A 12,680-nucleotide genomic window follows, 5' to 3' on the forward strand; every position below is an offset into this window, starting at 1 on the left:
TTTTAACCAGGCTGGAGACTCAAAACTGAACTCCTACAACTCTACAACCTCCCATCCCAGTTCAGAGGGTACCTTGAATATGCTCGAGTGAAAAAGCTGGTAACTTGCTCCAGCTCCTCTTCCCCAAGGTAACTTCATATACACTCTCCCTCCCCTTTTCAGACATGGTGCTTTTCAACGTCTGGCCCTCACTCCCATAGGTGCCCTGCCTGCCTGCTGTTCTAGGAGGCAGAGGACCCGCAAATAGTGCTTATACCCACCTTTTCGGGAAATAATTTTTAAACTCCTAAAAATTAGATCTACAACATTTAAAAAATATATTTTGTCTGATGGCCTAGTGTTTCTACAGAGATGGTGAAAAGCAATACAGGCATTCGACAAGGAACAAGTGAGTTTTTTCATAAGACAAGGTATTCGAAGCCCAGTACACTGAGATGGGAGGGGTCACCCTTTGATGACTGACAGCAGAAATAAATGCCTGCTGACTTCACAGGACACAGCTGCACACAGTATGAATTTTCTTTTTTACAGGCAGTTTTGAGTTTTGCAGAGTAAAAACTATTGCTTCGTGAACAGGAAGTTGAGCAGAACGGTACTAAGCCAGATATGTTTGTGCAAGTAAAAGATCACATGAACCAGGCCACAGTTAAAAACTCAGCCCTGCAGCTGACACGATGGCTGACATGACGTGTCAGCACAGAGTGAAATCCTTCCTGATTTCAGCACTTCCCTTCTAGGTGGGCTCCCAGCTTCAAGAGTGACTTCTCAGGAAAGGGGTGACACAGCACTTTTTTCTTTGAGGTGCAGCTTTCGTGCTCAGAATGGACTTTGGTTAGCTCATCAGACCTTTAAAGGTCTCCTCTTGTATTAACTTTACATTTAAAAACTCCTCCTTTTCCACCTCCAGGAATTCTCTCAAGCCCTGTCTGGGCCCACTCTCCACACCCTCTCCCTCCATAACTGTTTTGAGTCACTGTGGATACGCTAAAGGCTTCCAAATTTACGGCTCAAGACCAGACCTGTCTTGCCAGCCCCAGAGGTTATAATTAACTTGACATTTTCACATCCTAAAATGAAACTCTGGACTGCTTCCCTCAATGGCACCTACCACTCTATTGGGACCACTACCTGCTCAGTTGTTCATAAGAGTCACAACCACTCCTCTCTCAAAGGTAGAGCCCAGTAGGGCCCTGTCTATAAGTGTATGAGACACCATAACCTCTCATCTGGATTCTCCTGCCTCCAGTTTGCCCACCTTCTCATCTGTCTCCAAAGAGTTGAGAGAGAAAAGAAAAACCTATTTACATTACTTATTTGTTTAAAAAACCTCACTGACTTTCCAATGCATTTCAAATAAAACCTAAACTTGGAGTTCCCGTCGTGGCGCAGTGGTTAACGAATCCGACTAGGAACCATGAGGTTGCGGGTTCGGTCCCTGCCCTTGCTCAGTGGGTTAACGATCCGGCGTTGCCGTGAGCTGTGGTGTAGATTGCAGACGCGGCTCGGATCCCGCGTTGCTGTGGCTCTGGCGTAGGCCGGTGGCTACAGCTCCGATTCGACCCCTAGCCTGGGAACCTCCATATGCCGCGGGAGCGGCCCAAGAAATAGCAACAACAACAACAACCAAAAAAAAAAAAGACAAAAAAAAAAAAAAAAACCCTAAACTTGCATCAGTACCAGACCTGCCTCCTGCTCTGCTCACCTTCGCGCTGCACGGCAACCACAAGGCCCTCCCAGCCTCCACACAGCCCCATTCTTCCAGGGTGCAGCTCCTCAAGGGCATGGTCGGCTCCCCACCACACTCCAGATCTCAGCTTTCATGGCCTCAGAGAAGCCCTAACAGTTTCATGTAACCCTCCCTGAACCCTGCATCCATGAGTACCCACACTTTCCCACTCCTTCATGGGCATCTAAGTTATATACTGGTAATTGGGTGCATCTACTGAGCAGTTCTGGCTTGCTTTCTCCGCTAGAGTAGTGGAACACCTTTCTAGAACTAACAGCATGGGTCTGACACAAGGCGTTCAAAATGCTGGCTGAATGAACTGGGGTTTTTCTCCAGGCATCTAGAAGGACAGACTCCTCTTCCTTATTTGCTAATTTTCATTTCAATCAGAAATATTCTCTTGGAAGTTCTAGCTGTAGCTCAATGGTAGTAAACTTGACTAGTACCCATGAGGAGGTGGGTTCGATCGCTGGCATTGCTGTGAGCTTTGGTGTAGGCTGAAGACACAGCTTGGATCCTGCATTGCTGTGGCTGTGGTGTAGGGCAGCAGCTGAAGCTGATTTGACCCCTAGCCTTGGAGCTTCCTTATGGTGCAGGTTTGACCCTAAAAAGCAAAGCTGTCTTCATTTTTCAAATTTTCTTCTTAAAATTACTAAAGCCAGCATTTTCAAAAATAACCACACAAGGAGTTCCTGTTGTGGCACAATGGAAACAAATCGTACTAGTATCCATGAGGATGCAGGTTCGATCCCTGAATTCACTCAGTGGGTTAAGGATCCAGCATTGCCGTGGGCTGTGGTGTAGGTCACAGATGCAGCTCAGATCTGGCATGGCTGTAGCGTAGGCCAGCGAACCTAGCCTGGGAACCTCCATATGCCACGGGTGTGGCCCTAAAAAGACAAAAAATAAAGAAAAAGTAAACACAAGATGACTGATTTCAAGCACAGTTTTCCAGCCTTTCAAGACACACATACACATGCAAAGTACCTTTTACTGTGGAGAATAAAAAACAACTCTCATCTTGAAAATTCTGAACCATCTAAAAGGATAAAACAGATACATAATTAAGATCCAACTGTCTTAACTGATTAGAAAAGGTTAAAATTAGAAGAGATTAAAATTGGTAAAAGAATGTCATTATCTGTATACTGCTGCACAAAGCACAGGACTCAATGGCCAAATTAGTAATTCGAGGAGGCAGTGTGAGGGAGCCAGAACTTACACCTGTTGTTCTGGCTAGGCTGACTGTACTTGCCTGTGGTGGTCCCTGAGATCTGGTCAATCACCCTCTGGCCCACGGGGGACCATTCCCTGCTGGGAATAGTGAATGACTAACAAAAAGTCACTGCCAAAGTATTCTTCTGTTATTGCTTGCTTGCTGCTCAACATAAGCCCTTCTAACCTCACTGCTTTTTAAAATTAATCATCAAATAGTGTATAAAAGGAAAACATACCCAAATGCCTTGCTATATAAAAAGGGCCAAAAGCTGTGCTAACACAGAGTCCCCCGGTGACCAGCACCAGAGATCAAAGAGGGTGGGAATGGAGCCACAGTTCTCAACTTGTATTCCTCCTACCACTCAGAGCACCAGGAACTTTTGGTTATAAATTCTCACCACTTTTGATCCCCAACTCTGAAAATGATTCCCGTAAATACTTGCAAAAGAGGCCACAGGATTTTTTTCTATAGATCTTCAATGATCTATATAAAAGTCAACACCAGAATGAAAGGGAAAAGGGCACACCACTTCTGAGTTACCTGATCGCTAACAAGAATGTGAATACCAGTGGGACCCTGTCTGTAAACCTGGTTAATTTGGTGGAGAGGAATATTAAACACCAACGCAAGTTTTCGAGCAACTTCTGAGGCAACCATTTCTTCTAAGTAGATTGCATGATAAACTGAAATAAAAAAACAAGAACAGCATTTTAACAGTAATCTTCGATCTGTTTTCCACCTTATCTACAACAAGGTCGTACCTTTCAAAGTACTAAAGAAATAAAATATAGAAATTAAAAATGGGGGTGTTCCTGTTGTGGCTCACAGGGTTAAGAACCTGACATAGTCTCTATGAGGATGCGGGTTCGATCCCTGGCCTCGCTCACTGAGTTAAGGATCAAGTGGGCTATGGTATAGACTGGCAGCTCCAGCACCGATATGACCCCTATCCCTAGTAACTTACATATGCCAAGGGTGTGGCTATAAAAAGAAAAAAAATTAAAAATGGGAATATTTTCCCCACATGCATCTTTGAACATGTTATAAAGATTTTACGACGTCAGTAAAATGGGAAAAATGTAGAAGAAGCCCCCCACTCCCATCAATGCTTTCTTCCCAAGCCACCAATGTTCTAGTCATCATTTTAGTAAATCTAAGATTTTAAAAAAGCAAAACTGGAGTTCCCGTTGTGGCTTGGTGGTTAACAAACCCAACTAGTATCCATGAGGACGTACGTGGGTTTGTTTGATCCCTGGCTTCACTCAGTGGGTTAAGGATCCAGCCTTGCTGTGAGCTGTGGTGTAGGTTGCAAATATGGCTCAGATCCAGTGCTGCTGTGGCTGTGGTAGAGGCCGGTAGCTATAGCTCTGATTTGACCCCCAGCCTGGGAACCTCCATGTGTCTCAGGTGCGGCCTTAAAAAGACCAAAGAAAAAATAATTAAAAAGCAAAACCCCAGCGCATTCAGGGTGGTCTTTTCCTTGTTAGGTATTTCTCGCATAGAAGGCCACATGAGAAAGAGATCACCATGCAGTCCCCACCCGGCAGAAGTCCTGCAAAGCCCATCTCAGAAGGGCACCCACCTCCCATACCCACCGTAGGGCGTGGCGCTGCTGCTGTCGCCCCCACCACCAGCTGCCTGCTGCTGCCCCTGCTGCACTGGCTGCTCGCGGCAGACATAGAGGGTCAGGCGGGGCCGCACCGACCTGCAACCAGAAGATGGTGCTTGTGAGCTGGCAGGAGGGCCGCATGCGCAAGCAACAGCTACAAGACTCCAGGGTCTACTTCCTGAAGTGAACTGGACAAAGTTACTTCATCATACGAAATCGTTTACTAAAAAAATATACATATATATGAAAACACACACCTCACACCAACTATTACAGGTAGTCTAATCTGACGATCCACACTCAACCACTGAGAGGGTCTGTCAGATACTGGTAAATTTAAGTTTCAAGATTAAGTCAGCAATTTAAAATCAGTAAGATTCAGCTTTAATGGAATTCTCACAGCACAAGTCTAGAAATATCAAAATAGTAAATGGATCTTAAAAGCCAGCACAAGTTTACAGTTCTATTATTTTAATTCACAATTAGAAATTTACATGTTTAATAACTGTTTAGTAGTGTGATATGACCTTGAAAACCAGAGATTCTGTAGCGCTCACCTACGTGAGAAGTTTGTTTTCTTGGCAACAAACCCAGTCGTCTTCAAGAACTCAGTCCTGCCCAGTGCATTTCTACAGCCTTAGTCTACCTCTGCCCTCATCAGTGCCTGCCTGAAGGTGTACACAAAACAGTCTCCTCGTGAGCACGGCGCCCCGGCCCACGCCGCCCGGGGAACGCAAAGAAGGCACAATCTTGTTTCAAGAGGACAACTCCTTTCCAACACAGCATTTTTTACCTGGACTTCAGTGAATGATAAAGCCGAATCCCATCGGCTGTACCACAAATCTGTACTAGATCCTCCTTTGTCAGTTTTAGTAAGTCGGCACCTGGAAAAGAGATGATTAAAGAGAATACTCTCAAGGAAATAAGAAGAGAGCCAGCAGTACTGGCTGCTTGATAGCATGTCTTCACAGTTAAACATCCTTCAAATCCACTGCAGGTCTCCTCTGCCTACCCACACACATGAACAGCACACCCCCTTCCCTTGGAACCAAAGAGAATACTGGTCCTCCCTCCCTCCCTATGCCAGGAAGGAGCTCCAGAAGCCCAGAAGCTGGTAAATCAGGGCAATGAGCACGGCAGACAGGACCCTGTTCCCAGTACAGGACTGCACTGCCTGCCTTATTTTGGCTGGGTTGTGGTTATGTGGAGAAATGTGACTCTGACACCAGACAATCCATCTTGAGATCATCAGACCAATCTTTAACTCAAGGAAGGAAGAAATGCAAGTCAGTTTTGGAAACCTGCCCAAAGTCACACAGTTGGCAGAAGAGCTAACACTAACCCTTTTTACACTATAACATGCTATGTCCAATTGAACATTCTGTAACACAATTCTGTCACAGCAGCCAGTTTTGCTACAAAAACATGGCAGAGAATTGCATCTTATACTTAAGATTTCCCCATAAACACTTGGTAAGTGTAAATGACATGATATCTAGTCTATGCTTTAAAACAGAACAGAAACGGAGTGGGGAGAGGGAGACAAAGGCTAGTCATTTTGGCATTTCACCACCACCAAAATTAGGAGACAGAATCTTGCCACAGGGGTCTCCCTAATTACCTAGTACCCCTCCTCCACCATCCCTAATATCTGGCAACCATTCATCTGTTTACTGCCTCTGATTTTTGTCATTTTGACAGTGTTATATAAATGGAATCATACGTATGTTACTTTTTTTTTTTGCTCAGCATAATGCCTTTGCCTCTATCCAAGATGTTGTAGCAACAGTCTTTTTTTTTCTTTTTATGGCCACACCTGTGGCATATGGAAGTTCTCAGGCTAGGGATCAAATCAGAACTGCAGCTGCCAGCCTATGCTACAGCCACAGCATCTCATGATTCAAGCCACATCTGTAACCCATGCCACAGCTCACGGCAATGCCGGATCCTTAACCCACTGAGTGAGGCCAGGGATTGAACCTGTGTCCTCACGAATACTGGTCAGGTTCTTAATCCACTGAGCCAAAACTACTGTTGTAGCAGAAGTGTGTTCCCCTTTAATGCTCTGTAGTATTACAGAATATGGATTTTATAGACTTAAGTTTTTCTTACCTAATAAGCTAAGGGAGTATTTAGATGGAATTTTTAAAAGGACCAAGCAGTGCTTCTTCCAAGTGGTACAATAAGAAGACTGCTTGGAGGGACAGTAATAGAAATATCAGGGGCAGCATTTCCCAAACATGGCCCTGGGACCCTTTCCTAAAGAATACTTCATAACGTGTCCTGCCACCTCATCCTGTGAAATGCCAGGCCGCAGCAAAGTGCAGCCAGCTGTCCTTGGCCCACAGTGCTATGGAACCATGCAGATACGGCTTGAGCCTTTTATGAGGACGGAACATTGTATGCACACAGTTGGCATAGAGGAAAACTTGGTTTCACAAAGAAATTGGTTTCCTATGACATCAGCCCTGTATGCTGTGCTTATGCTGTCATTAGCCATTCCCCAGGTAGTCTTTGTCTGTCTAAAGTTTTGGCTGAAAGTCATTCCCTAGGTGGGAATCCACATTTTTATGATTAACTGTGAAAAAACTGACTTAAAATTTTAGTGCCTGTATCGGGAGACAGATGAGGAGCACAGCACAGGGCAACACCAGCTGGGGCACAAGGTGGCCCCAGGTTACTGCTCTGTCAGACAGATTTGTGTTTTTAGTTCTGAGCTCTTCCCTGTGAGCAGTGACCACTGTGGCTTGGCCTTCTGCCATTTCCTTCCCCTGTGAGCATCCGCACAGTAGAAAAAGCAAGGAGAGGGAGGCTTCTTGCTCTGACCCTCTCTGGGAGGCACTTTTCAGTAGTTGTGGCTCAGTGGGTTAAGAACCTGACCAGTATTCGTGAGCATGTTAGTTTGTGTCCAGCTCTGAATGTGGGTTAAGGATGTGCACACACATGCTGGTGGTGGTTCTATGAACTTGTACATAAAGCAAAAATTATTATCAAATAAAAAGTTATTAACTATACATACCTAAACAAAAATATGGGCATGTAAAACTGTTGAAACAGTATTGAGTTCCTATTTTGAAACTGTATCGTAAGTCTGCAAGAGCTTACCAGTGAGGACACTGGGGGACAGGTACACAGGACTTCCCTATACAAATTCTGCCATACGCTTAGGAATCTATTTACAGTTATTTCCAAAAAAATTAGGGCTACTGAAAATACAGAACAAGTAAACAACACAAACATACCTAAAAAATTGGAGAACAGTCTTGTATAGGAAGAGAATCTGTTTTTGAGCAGCCATTGTTGTGTTTCCTGGATTGTGGCTGAAGGCTGCAGTTGCTATTAACAAAGAAAATGAACATAAATAGAAGAAACAATTCAAGGTTACCAAAAAAATAGTCACTGGAATGTTACAGAGAAGAATATTTAAACGAAACACAGAAATCCTCCAGGTTTAAAGTTTAAAATGCCCAGGAAGAGCCCAGGGGTTGTGGCTATTCAGTGACATGAACCTCTGTCAGAGGCTGCAAAATGCAGGACCCTGAGAGCATAATAGCTTTAAAGAAAAGATACTTACTTCACTAGAGGCCTGTGAAACTCCATCTCCCTGATGATTTGGGGAAGAAGAATTGCTGGGGAGAAGGAGGGAAGGATGATTATAACATTAAAAATTTAACAAGACATTAAAAGCTATTAAACTAGGAGAGTTTAAAACAATACTGTGGGACAGAGCAATGTAAATATGCAAAAAGAATGTATGCACAACTAGTCAGGGAGTGAATAAGATTAAGACACAGAAGACATTCAATTTGTGCCTTCTCCTCCTCCATCTATTCTAGTAAAAAAAAATTCAAGTTTCACGGAGTTCACTTACGGTGCAGTGGACTAAAAATTTGGCATTGTCACTGCAGTGGCTTGGGTTGCTGCTGTGGCGCAGGTTCAATCCCTGGCCTGGGGAATTTACATATGCCCCAGGTATGGCCAAAAACACAGAAAAAAAAAGAAAAAGAATTCAAGTTTCATGAAATAAAAAGGCTCCAGTCATTTCCAGGTGTACTAGGAAAATGAAGGATACTCATTCATTTCAGTTAGGAAAAAAAAATACGAGAATCAAATAAGATAAACAGTTGAGGAGTTTCCATTGTGGCTCAGCAGGTTAAGAACCCAATATTATTGTCTCCATGTGGATGTGGGTTCAGATCCCTGGCCCTGTTCAGTGGGTTAAGGATCCAGTGCTGCCATGCGGTGATGTGGCTCGGATCCTTTGTGGCTGTGCTGTAGGCCTGCAGCTGCCTGGTCAACCTCAGCCCGGGAACTTTCATATGCCACAGGTGCAGCCCTAAAAAATAAATTAATAAAAATTAACTTTCTTTAAAAAAAAAAACGATAAACAGTTGAAAATAACTGCAAAAGTCTACTTTAGAGTTCCTACTGTGGCTCAGTGGTAATGCACCTGACTAGTGTCCATGAGGTTGCAAGTTCGATCCCTGGTCTCTCTCAGTGGGTTAAGGATCTGGCGTTGCCGTAAGCTGCGGTGTAGGTCACAGATGCAGCTCAGATTTGGCGTGACTGTGGCTATGGCATAGGCCAGCAGCTGCAGATCCAATGTGACCACTAGCCTGGGAATTACCATGTGCCACACAGCCCCAAAAAGCAAAAAAAGGAAAAAAATCTACTTTAATAATGAGCTATAAGAAATGATATAATGGGAGTTCCCGTCATGGCGCAGTGGTTAACGAATCCGACTAGGAACCATGAGGTTGTGGGTTCAATCCCTGGCCTTACTCAGTGGGTTAACGATCCGGCGTTGCCGTGAGTTGTGGTGTAGGTCGAAGATGTGGCTCGGATCCAGTGTTGCTGTGGCTCTGGCATAGGCCAGTGGCTGCAGCTCTGATTCGACCCCTAGCCTGGGAACCTCCATATGCCGAGGGAGCGGCCCAAGAAATAGCAAAAAGCCAAAAGCCAAAAAAAAAAAAAGAAATGATATAATGATCCTAAGCCAAAATAGTAAATAATATCCCTTTAATGAATACATTTTAATGTATACATTTATCTGTGATTAAAGAGGGTGAAATTCAAGAGAACAAAAGAAACTTGTGCCACCATCCTCATGTTTCCAAGGGAAAATGAACACGAGGTGGCTTCAGGGTGGGTGCGGCCTCATTCCTGGTTCCTTCTTAGCCTGTGTACCTCAATTTCTTTGGTTTATCATGTTGATTATTTACCATCCTTCTCCACCCACTAGGACTAGCTCTTGGGACAGAGCTTTCCTTCACTTACATATCACAGCACCCTAGTCCGTGCTGGGCACACAGCAGGCTATCAGCAATTATCTGGTCAACCAGTGTGTCAAGAATTCACAGGTCATCTCTAAAACTGTCATCGTTTTCTTTTTCTTTTTTTTTTTTGTCTTTTTGCCTTTTCTAGGGCCACTCCTGTGGCATATTGATATTCCCAGGCTAGGGATCTAATCGGAGCTGTAGCCACCGGCCTACGCCACCTACAGCAACGCAGGATCTGAGCTGTGTCTGAGACCTACACCACAGCTCACAGCAATGCCAGATCCTTTACCCACTGAGCAAAGCCAGGGATCAAACCCACAACCTCATGGTTCCTAGTTGGACTTGTTAACCACTGAGCCATGATGGGAACTCCTGTCATCATTTTCTAAGTTTATTCAGTCCCCTACATGGTAACACGCTGGTGCCAGAGTGGCCTCCTACTCTCGAGGGATAATCACCTGCATGGAAATAGGCTGCCTCGTCAGAATTACCATCTCTTCAGGGAAAAGGCATGGCTTAATTTGTTTTCTCACCAGACCCTGTTACAGACTGAATGTTTGTGTTCCCTCAAAATTCAGCTGGAAGCCTTACCCGCAATGTGATGGACAAGTACTGACAGTATTAGGAGGTGGGGCCTATGGGAAGTAAAGAGTGTTAGATGAAACCTTAAGGGTGGAGCCCCAGGAATGGGATCAGTGACACTTCTCATGAGTCGTGAGAAAAGAGTCTGCTTTCCACTGCATGAGGACACAGGCCTGCAGTCTGCAACCCCAAAGAGATTCCTCACCAAATCCTGACCCTGTGGGGTCTTCAGCACCATAACATATGAATTTCTATTTTTTCTTCCTTTTTTTTTCCCTCAGGGCAGTACCTGCGGCATATAAGAGCTCCTAGGCTAGGGGTTGAAATGGAGCTGCAGCTGCAGCTTGGGGCACATGCCACAGCCACAGCAACACCAGATCTGAGCCACGTCTGCAACCTACACCACAGATCCCAGCAACGCCGGATTGTTAACCCACTGAGCAAGGCCAGGGATTGAACTCACATCCTCATGGATAGTAATTGGGTTCGTAACCTTCTAAGCCACAACGGGAACTCTGAATTCCTACTGTTTAAGAGCCAGTCTGTGGTTTTTAAATGTTATGGCAGCCTGAGTAAGGCATACCTTGTCAGCATGACTGAAGTATAAAAATGAGAACCCCCCTTCCCCACCCCCCCAAAAAAGGAGTTCCTGTCGGGGCTCAGTGGTTAACAAATCCGACTAGGAACCATGAGGTTGCAGGTTTGCTCCCTGGCCTCGAACAGTGGGTTGAGGATCCAGCGTTGCTGTGAGCTATGGTATAGGTCCCAGACGCGGCTTGGATCTGGTGTTGCTGTGGCTGTGTGGTATGGGCCGGCAGCTGTAGCTCCAATTCGACCCCTAGCCTGGGAACCTCCATATGCCGTGGATGCGGCCCTAGAAATGAGAAAAAGACAAAATAAATAAATAAATAAAAATAAAAACAGAACTCTTTCCTTTTAGTCCTTTAACTTTCCTAATTTTCCTTCTCAGCAAAAAATTTCCTTAAGGGTAGGGACCTTCTGATCTGACCTACTCAGCATGAATTCCTGCGCCTGGGAAGGAACACATCCCCTGCTCCATTTCCCATGCCGCCCCAACCCACCAGGCACCAATGACCAGCAGCCAACAGTTAGGGTCAGTAACAGGATGAACAAAGCTACCACTCCCATTTCTAAACCAGAGTAAGTCTTTAGAAATTCAAAAGTCCTTCAAGTTTAAAGACTTACCTTAAAAAAAAAAAAAAAAAAGAGTGTGTCTTTGGAAGGGAGAAGAAATAGAAAACAGTTCTTATTTGACATGGTGAGCATTTAAGTCAATGCAATCCTGACACATTCAAGTCACAGTTTCATCTTAACAACTCACTGTCCTTTTCTAGCCATGAACCCCATTAATTTTGTTTTATCTCACAAAGAATGTATCCTGAGGAGTTCCCGTCGTGGCTCAGTGGTTAACGAATCCGACTAGGAACCATGAGGTTGCGGGTTCGGTCCCTGCCCTTGCTCAGTGGGTTAAGGATCCGGCGTTGCCGTGAGCTGTGGTGTAGGTTGCAGACGCGGCTCGGATCCCGCGTTGCTGGTGGCTATAGCTCTGATTAGACCCCTAGCCTGGGAACCTCCGTATGCCGTGGGAGCAGCCCAAGAAATGGCAAAAAAAAAAAACGTATCTTGAAAACGCACCCTTTTCTACAATTTCCATGGCTGTGAATGTGTGAGACACAAGGAGCTAGGAGCAAAAAGGCTAAAAGGGGAAGAAAAGACAATTTTCCTCTGAAAAGGCTACTTCTAATGACTACATACACCAGATATACAAAAAGGGAGGCTGCTGTAACTTGTGAAAAAGGGAGCTGACGAAGCGTGGGCACTATTGGGCCCTGGCACATGGCACTCACGCAATACCTGTCTGGGACGCTGCACGTGCTCTGTGGTGGGGATGAGAAGGTAGGCGCTGGGGATGGGCTGTGGTTCACGTAGGTTGTGGGGGTATCAGGCCATGGAGAACACTGAGGATAGAAACAAAAGTCAATTAATGATACACTTCTAAAATTATATAGGAGAAATATTCCTGTAATTCACTCTCTAGTCTGGCCAAATGCAAGATTATGAAACACAAGACACCTAACATTCATCAAGCAACCTCACAGAAACATATCAAATGGACTTCCATGTGGCAAGGAAAAATGTTATCTGCTGTGTGCATCTAGACATTGACTAATCTCAGAGGGGACCTGAAGTGATGACAGCAGCAAACATTTATGAAGCGTTTGAAATGGATGCTTAAGTACAATG

General features: G+C 44.8%; 2 protein-coding genes across 11 annotated transcripts in view; one reads left to right on the forward strand and one right to left on the reverse strand.

Moving 5' to 3' along the window:
* The window catches only part of FBXL2 (F-box and leucine rich repeat protein 2), a 101,061-nt gene that overhangs the window by 78,619 nt on the left and 9,762 nt on the right, over nucleotides 1-12,680 (forward strand). The window contains exons 16-17 of one of the 4 annotated variants that reach the window (XR_014822676.1): nucleotides 11-128; nucleotides 4,433-6,278. The gene's annotated coding sequence lies outside the window, so the exon portion shown is untranslated. Of the gene's footprint in view, nucleotides 1-10; nucleotides 1,575-4,432; nucleotides 6,279-12,680 lie in introns of those variants that run through there. The other 3 variants (XR_014822679.1, XR_014822678.1, XR_014822677.1) reach the window with 3 other exon arrangements.
* The window catches only part of UBP1 (upstream binding protein 1), a 72,635-nt gene that overhangs the window by 2,950 nt on the left and 57,005 nt on the right, over nucleotides 1-12,680 (reverse strand). For 5 of the 7 annotated variants that reach the window (XM_084987618.1, XM_084987616.1, XM_084987617.1 and 2 more), the window contains 7 exons: nucleotides 12,291-12,394; nucleotides 8,129-8,183; nucleotides 7,797-7,890; nucleotides 5,348-5,438; nucleotides 4,541-4,650; nucleotides 3,486-3,628; nucleotides 2,714-2,765 (listed from right to left, as the gene is read on the reverse strand). In XM_084987618.1, the coding sequence (XP_084843744.1) occupies nucleotides 2,714-2,765; nucleotides 3,486-3,628; nucleotides 4,541-4,650; nucleotides 5,348-5,438; nucleotides 7,797-7,890; nucleotides 8,129-8,183; nucleotides 12,291-12,394 (649 nt within the window). Of the gene's footprint in view, nucleotides 1-2,713; nucleotides 2,766-3,485; nucleotides 3,629-4,540; nucleotides 4,651-5,109; nucleotides 5,223-5,347; nucleotides 5,439-7,796; nucleotides 7,891-8,128; nucleotides 8,184-12,290; nucleotides 12,395-12,680 lie in introns of those variants that run through there. The other 2 variants (XM_084987620.1, XM_084987619.1) reach the window with 1 other exon arrangement.

The sequence above is a fragment of the Sus scrofa genome, chromosome 13 (assembly GCF_054392235.1).
Source record: "Sus scrofa isolate SSC_HxYL_T2T_F1_AM1 chromosome 13, Sscrofa_HxYL_maternal_Yorkshire_Landrace_v2.0, whole genome shotgun sequence".
Classification (NCBI taxonomy): Eukaryota; Metazoa; Chordata; class Mammalia; order Artiodactyla; family Suidae; genus Sus; species Sus scrofa.